Source organism: Belonocnema kinseyi, chromosome 8 (assembly GCF_010883055.1).
Source record: "Belonocnema kinseyi isolate 2016_QV_RU_SX_M_011 chromosome 8, B_treatae_v1, whole genome shotgun sequence".
Lineage (NCBI taxonomy): Eukaryota > Metazoa > Arthropoda > Insecta > Hymenoptera > Cynipidae > Belonocnema > Belonocnema kinseyi.
Genome location: NC_046664.1, coordinates 54,795,387 through 54,808,006, shown reverse-complemented (window position 1 = coordinate 54,808,006; position 12,620 = coordinate 54,795,387). Strand labels below are relative to the sequence as shown.

The 12,620-nt window shown below is 29.7% G+C and overlaps 1 protein-coding gene across 2 annotated transcripts in view; it reads left to right on the top strand.

The window, feature by feature from the left end:
• Window positions 1-12,620, top strand: part of LOC117177994 (venom serine protease 34-like) — a 69,369-nt gene that overhangs the window by 42,924 nt on the left and 13,825 nt on the right. For both annotated transcript variants that reach the window (XM_033369158.1, XM_033369159.1), the window contains one exon: window positions 590-746. In XM_033369158.1, the coding sequence (XP_033225049.1) occupies window positions 590-746 (157 nt within the window). The remainder of the gene's footprint in view (window positions 1-589; window positions 747-12,620) is intronic.

Below are 12,620 nucleotides of genomic sequence, written 5' to 3'. Positions count from 1 at the left end.
TGGTAACGTAGTTTATGGACGGTCCCTTATAGTTTCGATTGGCTGTCTGTCGTACTTTTTTTGGGAGGGGAAGTAGGAGCAAGAGGCGCAGTGCCTTAGGCTTAGTTGAGTATTGAGTAGGGGAAGAATTCGAAAGAGACACTTGTGTTAGGAGTTGAGAAGTGTTTGAGTAGAGGAAGTGATGAGGGATAAAGTAAGAGAATAGGTAGAAGTGATGGTAGTAAGGGAAGTAATGGTATAGAGGGGAAGTGACAGGAAGTTGGGTGAGGTGAGTGGAGGAATGGTAAGGGAATTGAGTGTGAGTAAGACAGAAGTGTGGGGTGTGGAAGTAGAAAACTGTGGATTGGCGGGAAGAAGTCAAAGTGTGATCTTAGGGGAAGGGAGGGGAATTATCAGGGAGTGAAGAACTAAACGAAAAAAAGGGAGTAAGGGAAGGGGAAATTGGAACGAATTAACGTTTTAATAGGCTACCTACGAAACTTTTTTTGTAGGCGCGGAGCGCCTATTTGGACTATTTTTGTATCATTATTATTTATAACGAAAAATGATATACACCACTTGAAATAATATTTATGTAAAAAAATTACAGTTTGACAGTGGTGGTCCAGTATTATGGCAAAATCCAACAACAAGCAGAATTGTCATTGTAGGCATTATTAGTCATGGTATTGCTTGTGGGATAAATATCCCATCAGTAAATACACGAGTGGGAGCCTTCCTAGACTGGATCGTGTCTGAGACTCAAGGTATTTAAAAACAAAATGACATTAAAATAACATAAAATTTGATTTTATAAATTATACTGTTACAGAAAAAGCTGGGAGACTGGAATGTTGCAGGTGATCATTTAAGTAGGGTAAAAGTCAGCTGATATAAAAGACTGAGGTTAACTTTCCGTGGTTACCTAACGGCCTGGAATCTGCTGCCTCTAACGGAGATATCTGCGTATCACGACGGAAAGTTTACCTCGGTTTGGTATACTCACCTCGCATTTACAATTCTTGACCAATTACATGTAACATATCGTACCCGCAGCTTTTTCTGTGCAAAGTTAAACTTTAATGTAAATAAATACTTTACATTTTAAGTTATAATAAGATATTATAAGAAGAACTTTCAATTACTTTCAAGGATAATAAATTTAATTTTGAAATTGTTTATTCCGTTTATAAAAGTTAAAAGATTCTACATTAAAAACATTATTTTCTAAATTTCGTTTTGCCATCATACAATATTCCTATCAGTAACTTATTTGCCATATAGGGTAGTGAAACCAATGCTCGGTCACCAATCCATAATCGTTAACGCGTCGGTATTTTTTTTTTATTGTTTTGTGCTTTATCACTAAATGATTCAAATGAGTCGTGGAACATTTTAAGTACTGGCCGGCAGACTGGATTCGCTTTTTTTAGTAAAATGTTTTTTTTGGCCACAAAAAATGACGTTTAGAGGTTATGTTTCACTAATACTTCACCGACAGCGTATTTAAATTAGCCCTCTGCATCGCCTCCACTCCTTCTGGACCTGGTCTCTTAGCATCCGGAGGGTATCGCAGTTCAAATAAATCCAATAGAAGGCGCTACAATCAGGTAGGCCTGTCTTTGCGTTGTTATGTATAGCAAACACATTAAAATGCATTAAAAACTTGGTACTTTTTATAAATATTTAAGAAAGAACAAAGTTTTCAGTAACAATAAGAGCAGCTGTAATTAGTCATCCAAAAAAACGCATAAAAACATGTAATTTAATTTTAAGAAAATTGAATATGCTGGTGAGTATTTTGAAAACAGTTTCAATTGTATTCATATTTTTCTATTGTTTATTTTGCTAATGTAATTTATTAATTTTATAGACAATTGCATTTGTTGCAAATTTTAAACATTGAATGATAATATTACTTGAATAATAAGAATATTAATAATAACATTTGAACATTGATAATGCGCATTATAATGTATTTTTTTATTAATTTGTTTAGAATTTTCCGCTCTCTAAAAATATATATTTACACATAATTTATTTACAATCAGAACGTGGAGACCTTATCGGGAAACCGGGAAAGAACGAGCAAAAAGCGAGAAATTACCGGGTATTTCATTGATTTTTACTTTATCTACAATTGCAGGGCATATAAGTCAAAATGTTTATCGTTCTTATTTTATGAAAGGGAGTTGGTAAAGAAATAAAATTTCCCTTCAGACAAGGAATTTTCGATATGGAAAGGGAATTTTTAAAAAACTGGGATTTAGAAGAAAATTATTAAAAGATCCCTGTTGCAATTCAAAATTCGTCACAATTTAAAAGTTTCTTCTTCCGAAATTACAAAAATAAGAAAGTGCAAAAACGGTAAATATTCTATTAAAAGTGATTTCTATGAAAAAATGTGTAAAATTGACAATTTAAATTATTTTTCAACCTAAGAAATAATTTCTTTAATCAAAATGATTAATCTTACATTAAAAAAAGAATAATTTTCAACAGAGGAGTTTCTTTTTCAACAAGTAAATTTATTTCTAACCCAAAAGATCAACTTCAATCTAAAGTGATGAATACTCAACTGGAATACTTAAATTTTTAATAAAAACGAAGAATTTTTAAACAAGGAGAATAATCTTCAAAGAAAAAAACTGATTTTCTACAAAAAATTCGATTTTCTACCAAAAAGTAAACTTTTTAACAACATACGTGAATTGCCAACGAAAGAAATGCATTTTCAATACAGAAAGACAACTTTACATCCAAATTGTTTAACTTTGAACTAGAAAAGGTAAATTTTCCACCCGAAATGGTTATATTTTCTAATGAAATAGTTAATTTATTAGTTAAAAAGTGATTTTAATGAAACTAGTTAAATTTTTTAAACGATATGAATTTTCATTTATTATGATGAATTTTCCAACAATAAAATTAATTTTCAACAAAAGAGTTCAGCTTCCAACCACAAGTAATTGCATTTTCAAGAAAAAAAAGGTAAATTCTTAACGAAAAATGTTAAAAAAATTATATTATATTTAAGAAATATTTACTTTTCGAAATACTACTCCTATTCTAAAAATTACTTGAAGCACTCTCTTTTTTTAAATTTCGAAAAAAGCAACTTTTAAATTGTGATGAATTTTTACTTGGAATAGGGATTTTTTAAACTCATTTGTTCTAAATCCTACTGTAAATTCTTTTAAAAAATTCCCGTTCCATGTCAAGCATTCCTTGTCCCAAGAGAAATTGTATTACTTCACCGAAACTCCCTGTCCTAAAATAAAAACGATAATTATTTTCACCCATATTCCCTGCAACCGTAGATAAAGTAAAAATGAACTTGAATTATGCTACAATTAGAAGTAAATTCCCGGTTTTTTAAAACTCAATTCCGGGGTTTTTCCGGTTTCCCGTTTAAATCGCCACCCTGATGATAAATAAATTATATATAGATATAAACTTTTTAGATGGCGGAAATGTATAGATGAATTAAAATGAAAAAATACATTATAAGGCTAATTACACAGCCACACAAGAAAAGTGTGCGGATCTGGTAACAAGACACATGTATTCCTATGGATTTTGGGGCGGTGAATTCAAATTCGGTATCAAAAATCATCCATCACGTCATGGTTGAGCCATAACAGCAAAAAATGATGAAAAATCATACACTGAGGAAAGTAAATTTCAAAATAATGCCAGTGATGCAAATTTTCACTTCAAAAACATGTCGAAAACTGTGAAGGATCAACGCTTGCCTCATATCAACTTATTTAACATAACTTTACCCAACAGAACCGTACCTCAACTAACCTGAATTAACAGAAATTTGTTGAACTACACGTAAAGCTCTGGAAGCATATTTTCCCAGTAGCCTAACCTAACCTAACCTCACGAAACACAATTAAACTGATTGTGTCGTGCCGTTGTGTTTGCGGTACCGTTTGAATCAGCCTTGGCTTAACCTGCAAAGAGGTCAAACCTATCATAAACTAAAAAAACATGACCTAACCTAACCTAAAAAACATGACTTAACCTAACTTAACTTCACGTAACACAATTAAACTCATTGTGTTGTCCCGTTATGTTTGCGGTACCGTTTCATTCAGCTTCGGCTTAACCTACATATAGGTTTAACCTATGCTAACCTAACAAAACCTGAGCTAACCTAACCTAGCCGAATGAAATTCAACCACACGTGTAGCTATGTAAGGTACGGTTTTCAGTCTTAAATGTGTGCTATATTTAATAGGTTAACTCGATCTTAACCTACAAATGAATCTAACTTAACAGAACCTAACGGGAAAATATGCTTCCAGAGCTTAACGTGTAGTTCAATAACCTTCTGTTAATTCAGGTTAGGTGAGGTCAGGTTCTGTTGGGTAAAGTTATGTTAAATAAGTTGATAACAGGCAAGGGTTGATCCTTCACAGTTGTCGACATGTTTTTGAAGTGAAAATTTGCGTCACTGGCATTATTTTGAAATTTATTTGCCTTAGTGCATGATTTTTGGTCATTTCTTGAGGTTATGGATCAACCATGACGTGATGGGTGATTTTTGATACCGAATTTGAATTCAGCGCCCCAAAATCCATAGGAATACGTGTGTCTTGTTACCAGATCCGCACACTTTTTTTTGTGTGGCTGTGTTATTAATGTTTATATATTTTAATTACTATTATTATTAGTGAAGTAAAATTATAAATCAATGTTTGAAATTGTCAACAATTACAGTTGTTTATAAAATTAAATAATTATATTGGAAACATTAACAATAAACAAATATGAATACAATTCAAAATCTAGATGCTGTAATTGTTACTGAAAACCATGTTCTTCCTTTTATATTTATAAGAAGTATTGAGTTTTCAATGAATTTTAGTATTTTTGCTATACATAACAATGCAAAGACAGGCCTACCTGATCAGAGCGCCATCTATTGGACTTATTTGAACTACGATACCCCTCCGGACCTGATCATCATTTGATGAGTGTAACAGCTGATCAAGTCAGTCCTAAGTAAGTTCCCCAGCGCCGGCCTTACCCAGGCGCACGGTGGGATAGTGCCCCAGGGGGCCGAGGGGCCCCTGACCCCAGAAAATTAATAGAGTTCAGCAAAATTGGGATTTTCTCCCCTTATGGCTTAATGGTGTAATAATAATAAGAGGGCCCCTTCGACGTTTAGCCCAAGGCCCCGATAAATGTTAATTCGGCGCTGACTTTCCCTGACGGTAATCATGCAATCTGTTTTACCCACAGACCCTTAGAAGTTCGTAGTTGTCCACTCGCTGCGCTAGTGCTGCTTTGACACAGCTGCTACCAGACCAAAGATATTATAAACGTAGATGCGGTACGGGGCGTCGGAGTGGGGAATTATATATATATAGGACATCACATTTTCTGCCCTATCGAGGTGCTGCCCTCATCGTACTACGAAGTCGAATTCTTGTTTTCTCATTCTTCGTAAAATATGACGGTAAAGCAGTAGAAAAATTTGTTGAGGTTAGAAAAGTTTGACATGTATGTATCGCTGAATTTTTTCAGATCTGAAGCTTGATCCAGGTTTTCGGTACAGTCTTTTTTTAATTATAAAAAAAATGTCCTCGAAAATCAAATTTTTAATTAAAAAAGAGTATTATAGAAAGACATTTCAAGATAAACAAGTGCGGAAAGCATTTTTCTTTGACAATTTTTTTTTTAAATTGAAATAATCAAATATTTATATCAAAGAAACAACTTTTTAATGTTTGAAGTATTTAAACATTATTGTTTAAATTTAAAAGTAATAATTAAAACAAAATATATTTATGAATAAGATATTTTGGTTGAAAATGTATATAGTATTTTTTAAGTCACAAAAGTTCTTCTGAAAAATCGAAATGTTAATTAAAAAACACGTGTTTTTATATATTAATTTGTCGTTAAAATTTTTTGTATACTTTTAATTTTAAATTCAAACAATAATTTCTAACGCCTTAAATATTAAACAAAAATTTATTTGATAACAATATTTTATTATCGTAGTTTTAATAAATAATTCATATTGATTAAGAAACAATTTTATTTGGGGAGTCTTATTATTTGGGAATTTTCAAATTCGTTAATATTATAAACTGTTCAGGAATTTTATTAGTTTTAAAATTGTATTTTTTGGGACAGAGAGTTTTACCGAGTCGGGAATTTTATTTTTCGGGATATTTCAGCCGTCCCCATAGATATACAGAAAATTTGCTCTAATTATAATTTCGGCGCTCGATCTTGTTGATTTTTTCGTACAATATTATTGAAAAGAAATGTGTATGGAAAGTTTTGATATCACAAAGTTAAAGATAATCTCAATTAAAAATTTCAAAATTCGCTGTACATCCAATTTTTATTGTACTGTTTACAGTGACTGGTAAATAGGGGTGATTTTCTCTTAGAAAATAAGTGATTAAAATTTTAAAAAATTGGGTAGGCTTTTTTGACATCTAGGTATCTAAAAAAGGTAAAGTGCAGAAAATTTAAAAACTAATTTAAGAACTATTTATACTCTTTTAAGATACCTAATAATTTACATAACACTAATTGTAAAATTTGCAAAAAAAAGGCCTTCAGTTTAGGAACTTGAATTTTAACGTTAAAATTGCTTCATTTTCAGAATACCAGCAGAATTTCAGCAATCCAGCGAGTCACTTTCTTTCGCTTCTTTTGAAAGTAGATCCTTTGCTTTCAGTTTTCTTTTTAAACTATACCTTGAATTCAACGCATTTCAAATTAAATTTTTGCATCTGCATTTAGATTGAATTATACAAAGGTTTTTTGTTTAATATATAAATTAATTATAACATTTTATTGGTTTCTCACGACTGTAATTTATAACTCTAAAATGGAATAATTGTAGCTCAAACATTAAAAAGTATAGACTAATTTAATATTTAAAGAGATTCTATCACATATATTGAACTATTAAAACTTCTGACCTTTTTTAGGACTTTTAAAACTCTTTTAAAAACTTTTTTTAAACAATTTTGGTTGTGATTTCTTAATAAAAGAGTAAGTGCTATTTAGTCTCCAGAACAGCAATTTCAAAAATATTTAAAGCCTTAATAATTTAGACATTTTAAATTTGTAGTCTTCAGAATATATTGAATAATTTCAAATTTAAAGCTATTTAAATATTTCATCTGAATTTTTGAATGGAAAGTGTTCGATAATTTTAGATTGAAACCTCTCAAATTATTTAGTTACAAATTAAAATCATACAACTTCAAGTTTTATTTATTTTTTAATAATTTGCCTCCCCCCCACAAATTATTTTTTTTGTAAGAAAATAACGCCTGATTTTTGTAAAAATTAACAAATATATATTAAAGGTTCACCCAAGGTCATTTTTGTTCAAAAAGTTTGTTTCTGAATAAATCGACTCTTATTGTTTCCGATTTCGTTCTGTCACTCAGGGTAATTTTCTGTGAAAAATATTGTTTACAAAGAATATTTGTCAAACAATAGAATGGATTTCTTTGCCCGAGATGCAAACGTAAATTGTACTATAGTAAAAATAGCTAGAAAAATTTAGACGAAAGCCAAATTTGGTAAAGAAAACAAACCTTTGTCGACCTATAAATACTAATTTTATTCCCCGAAAGATTTTTAAAAAATCTCTTCGAAACACTTTTATTGCAAATATTTAGTTGAAGAAAAATATTTGTTATAAAAATAAAAATAGTACAATTTTTACATACAATTCTAAAAATAAAAAAATCTGTGTGTCAAACCACAATCCAATCCGACTATTCTTTCAAAAGTTATCCGATATACAGACAACCACAACAACAATAACGACGACTTAGACGCCAGAGAGACAGGCAGATACCAATGTAAAAACTTGTTTTTCGAACTCAAGGAGAATCAAAACGTCGAAATTTAATTAAATTCGCGAAAATCATTTTTCGCATAAAACTCTTCTCATTATGGATGAGAATGTGACAAAATAATCACGGGGCCTTGAAAAAGTAGCCTTTTTCGCCTCTTGACTTTTTTCCATATCAAGATTTTTTTGCTTCAAATGTCCCTTTCGTTTGGTTTTTTGGATTTTGAAAATCCTTTAACTTTGGTAAGTTTGATTTTATCAAAAAAAGTTGTCAGGATAAATTGTTCATATTTTTTTGTACCATAAATAGCTGTCGATAAAATTTTTAAATTTTGAAAAAAAGTGGTCTCAAAAATTTTGAAAAATCTTCAACTTTTTGGATTTTTATCAAAAATGGCTGTTTAACGAACTCGATCTTTCTTTTTGGTCCCTCGAACAGTGTGTTAAAGCCCAATCCAATCGGACCAGTCTTTCGAAAATTATGCGGTATACAGACAACAACAACGACGACGCCGGACAGACGAACAGACCCCGACGTAAAAACTTGTTTTTCTGACTCGCGGGGCCTCAAAACGTCGACATTTGATAAAATCCGAAAAAGTTATTTTTCATAAAAAACTAATACCTTCTCATTTTTGATGAGAATGTAGAAATTATCAACAAGATTTGTAGAAAATCTTTCAAAGAATAAAATTATTGTCCCGTAAGTTACAACCGAAAAATTACAATTTCAAAAAAATGAAAGTTGTTTTAAATATTAAGCTAGACTCGCGACCGAACAAATTAGAAAATGAAAGTAAATTTGAAAATTGAACTGCTGTTCGAGTATTAAAAACTAAACAGTGATTGATTTTACGAGGTGATTCCAGATCTGTTCAAAATGATATAATTTACATATTTTAACGTTAAAATTTGAATTAATTTAATTGCAAAGTCTTAGTAGTGACACAAGTGTAAAATTCGAATTAATGGCTTCTTAAATGAATGCCTTTATTCAATTTCAAAATCTTTTTGAAGTATTATTTCAGTATAAAATATTCCATTTTTAATCTATTTGGTTTGGAAATAAAAAAAAACAATTTTGCAATAGTAAACAATTTGAAAGTGAATTGTCACAATATCAGAGTGACAAATTTAAACTTGGAATGTTACGATTATAATTGTTTAATTTTTTTATTTGTATTTCGAAGGTAAAAATATTTCATTTTGATTCTTAAAGAACAGTTAAATAAGCATTAATTTAGAAAAAAATCAAATAAGCTGGAGGTTTCTGAATGTTACAAAGAAAAGAATAAAATTTGGAGCTCCTCAAGAATTTTGAAATACTAGGAAAACAATAAAAATTTCTGGGTAGATTTAAAATGATTTTTTATTTTGAAAAAGTACAGGACTCAAAGAGAATGTTAAAAGATATTTCAGAACATTTCAAAAGATTTACAATATCAGAGAAAATCTGGAAGCTCTAAAAACAATTTTTTGTGCAGGATCTTACAAAAGTGTTAGGAAAAATGGGAATCAGTCTAAAGGACATTTAAAAGTTCCGAAAAATTTTTTCAATAATTTAAAAAGATTTGAACTAATTTAAAAGAGAATAGATACTTTTGATGATTTTGAAATGTTTTCAAATGTTGACTTTTTATTTTGAAAAATTACATAATTTTAATAGGAGGTATAAAAATATGGGACCATTGACAAAAATTCCGAAAGGGATGAATAAAAAATCCCAAAAAATGAAATTTCCGGCACCTGAATAATAATTTTATAAAAATTGTATTAAAAAATACATTACAAAACACGTGTGCTTTGAAAGAAAAAAATGTTGTGCCTAAATTTTCTTCGTACCTACATAATAACATTTTTGAAACAAAATTTGCAGGATTCAAGTCAACAACGATTTATATCAAAATTTATTTTTATTATTTTTTTTTATTATTAAAAAATTCGATTTTTCAGAAATTTTTTATGTTTTTTTTTAAATACTATGTACATTTTCAAACAAATTTTTTCATCCAGAAATATACAGGGTGGACACGCTGGGGCTTACATACATGGCGAACTTGATGCTACCAGAATTTCAAAAGAGCAGGGAAGAAGCCATTGTAAAGGGGTATTTTCATATTTCCCGCCTTTAAAGTTGCGTTCGTATCGACCATTCGGTCAAGCCCGTGCATCTTCGCATCAACTTTATCATAGTTTCCATTAGTAATTACAAATAATAAAAGTGTTTCATTGACAATGAAGTAAGACCTGTGTACTGCGAAGTAAACGTCAATTATTTTCCGTGCCAATAACATTATGGAATGTCTACTGAGTGACAAATACTATAAAATAGTAATAATATTCTGCGATCCCAATGGGCGAAGAGTGAATTGTGTTTAACGCTTATTTGCGGCAAAAACGGTATGTTATGAATGTATAGAATACGTATTAAGTAAAGTAAATAAAATATTACATGCCTAAACTTTAAATTGACATTACCTAAAATTTCTTACAGCGATTTGGGTGAAAAGGTGAATCTGAACATAACTTCGAAATAATGACAGATCGGCCCGGCTTGTTTATTATACTTTCGATTGTTTATTATTTGCCGAAGAAATGTTTTGTGGTTTTGTATGTTTATTACTGTCAGTGCTGGCAGTAATAATTTAAACAATAATTACTTAATAATAATTTAACAAACATGACTTATTAATCATTTTAATAAGTAACACTTTATTCCTGAAATTAATAACAGATTTCCATTGTCCTTTTTCACAGATCGATCATAGATGAAATACAAGTACACATCAGGAAATGCAGATGGATTTTGTGCATTCTAGCTGGTTAATTTCAATGATCATTATTGAAAAATCATTACCTCTAGACCTTATCCCAAGACTGGGGATTGAGCAGCCTAAATTAATTCTAATTCAATCTGATGGTATAGGTGTATCAAAAAAATATCTCGAGGTAATTTGTCCTGTCTGAATTTTAATTAATAAAATATTAAAGGATTTTTTTGTATTTTACAAAATGTTTCCTCTAGATCTCATCCTAAAATTTTGTTTGATCAACCAATAAAATAAATTAGAGACTCGATGGTGATCGAATTGTATCAGAAATAAATCTAGACAAGATATTTTAGGCTAAAATTGTTATTCCATTTTTTAGAAATTATTCTATTTTCGAAATTGCTATCTCTGGATCTGATTTCCAAACTGGCATTAAATCAGCCTCGAAAATTAATTCTAATTCATTTTGAAGGTATAGGTTTATCAAAAATATATCGGAAAAATTCAACTTGCCTGAATTTTAATTAATAAAATATTCAGGGATTTTTTTGTATTTTAGAATATGTTTTCTCTGGACCTTATCCTAAAATTTGGTTTAGTTAACCAATAAAATAAATTAGAGACTCGTTGGTAATAAAATTGTATCAGAAATAAATGTAGACAAGATCTTTTAGGCCAGAAATGTTATTCCAATTTTTTTTTTAAATTATTCTATTTTTGAAAAATGCTATCTCTTGATCTGATTTCCAAACTGGCATTCAATCAGCCACGAAAATTAATTCTAATTCATTTTGATGGTATAGCTTTGTCAAAAAGATATCTTAAAGAAATTTAACTTGCCTGAATTTAAATTAATATAATATTTAGGGTTCTTTTTTGTATTTTAGAAAATTTTTTCTCAGGAACTCATCCTAAAATTTGGTTTGACCAACCAATAAAATAAATTAGAGACTTGTTAGTGTAGCAGAAATAAATGCAGAAGCGATATTTTGTGCCGGAATTTGTATTCCATTTTTTTCATAAGTTTTGCTATAATTATGTATTTGCTATAATTATATAAATTATCTTGTCTAGATTTATTTCTGATACAATTCTATCACAAACGAGTCTCTAATTTATTTTATTGGTTGACTAAACCAAATTTTATGATGAGGTCCAGAGAAAAAATTTTCTAAAATACAAAAAATCCCAAAATATTTTATTAATTAAAATTCAGGCACGCTAAATTTCGTCGAGATATCTTTTTGGCAAACCTATGCCATCAAAATGAATTAGAATTAATTTTCGAGGCTGATTGAATGCCAGTTTGGAAATCAGATCCAGAGATAGCATTTTTCGGAAATAGAATAATTTCAAAAGAAATTGGAATAACATGCCTGGCCTAAAATATCTTGTCTAGATTTATTTCTGATACAATTCTATCACCAACGAGTCTCTAATTTATTTTATTGGTTGACTAAACTAAATTTTAGGATGAGGTCCAGAGAAAACATTTGCTAAAATATAAAAAAATCCCAAAATATTTTATTAATTAAAATTCAGGCAAGCTAAATTTCTTCAAGATATCTTTTTGACAAAGCTATACCATCAAAATGAATTAGAATTAATTTTCGAGGCTGATTGAATTCCCGTTTGGAAATCAGATCCAGAGATAGGAATTTTGAAAATAGAATAATTTCTAAAAAAATGGAATAACAACTCTAGCCTAAATTAGCTTGTCTAGATTTATTTCTGATACAATTCTATCAGAAACAACTCTTTAATTTATTTTATTGGTTGACTAAACTAAATTTTATGATGAGGTCCAGAGAAAAAATTTTCTAAAATACAAAAAAATCCCTGAATATTTTATTAACTAAAATTCAGGCAAGTTAAATTTCTTCGAGATATCTTTTTGATAAAACTACACCATAAAAATAAATTAGAATTAATTTTCGAGGCTGATTGAATTCCCGTTTGGAAATCAGATCCAGAGATAGGAATTTTGAAAATAGAATAATTTCTAAAAAAATGGAATAACA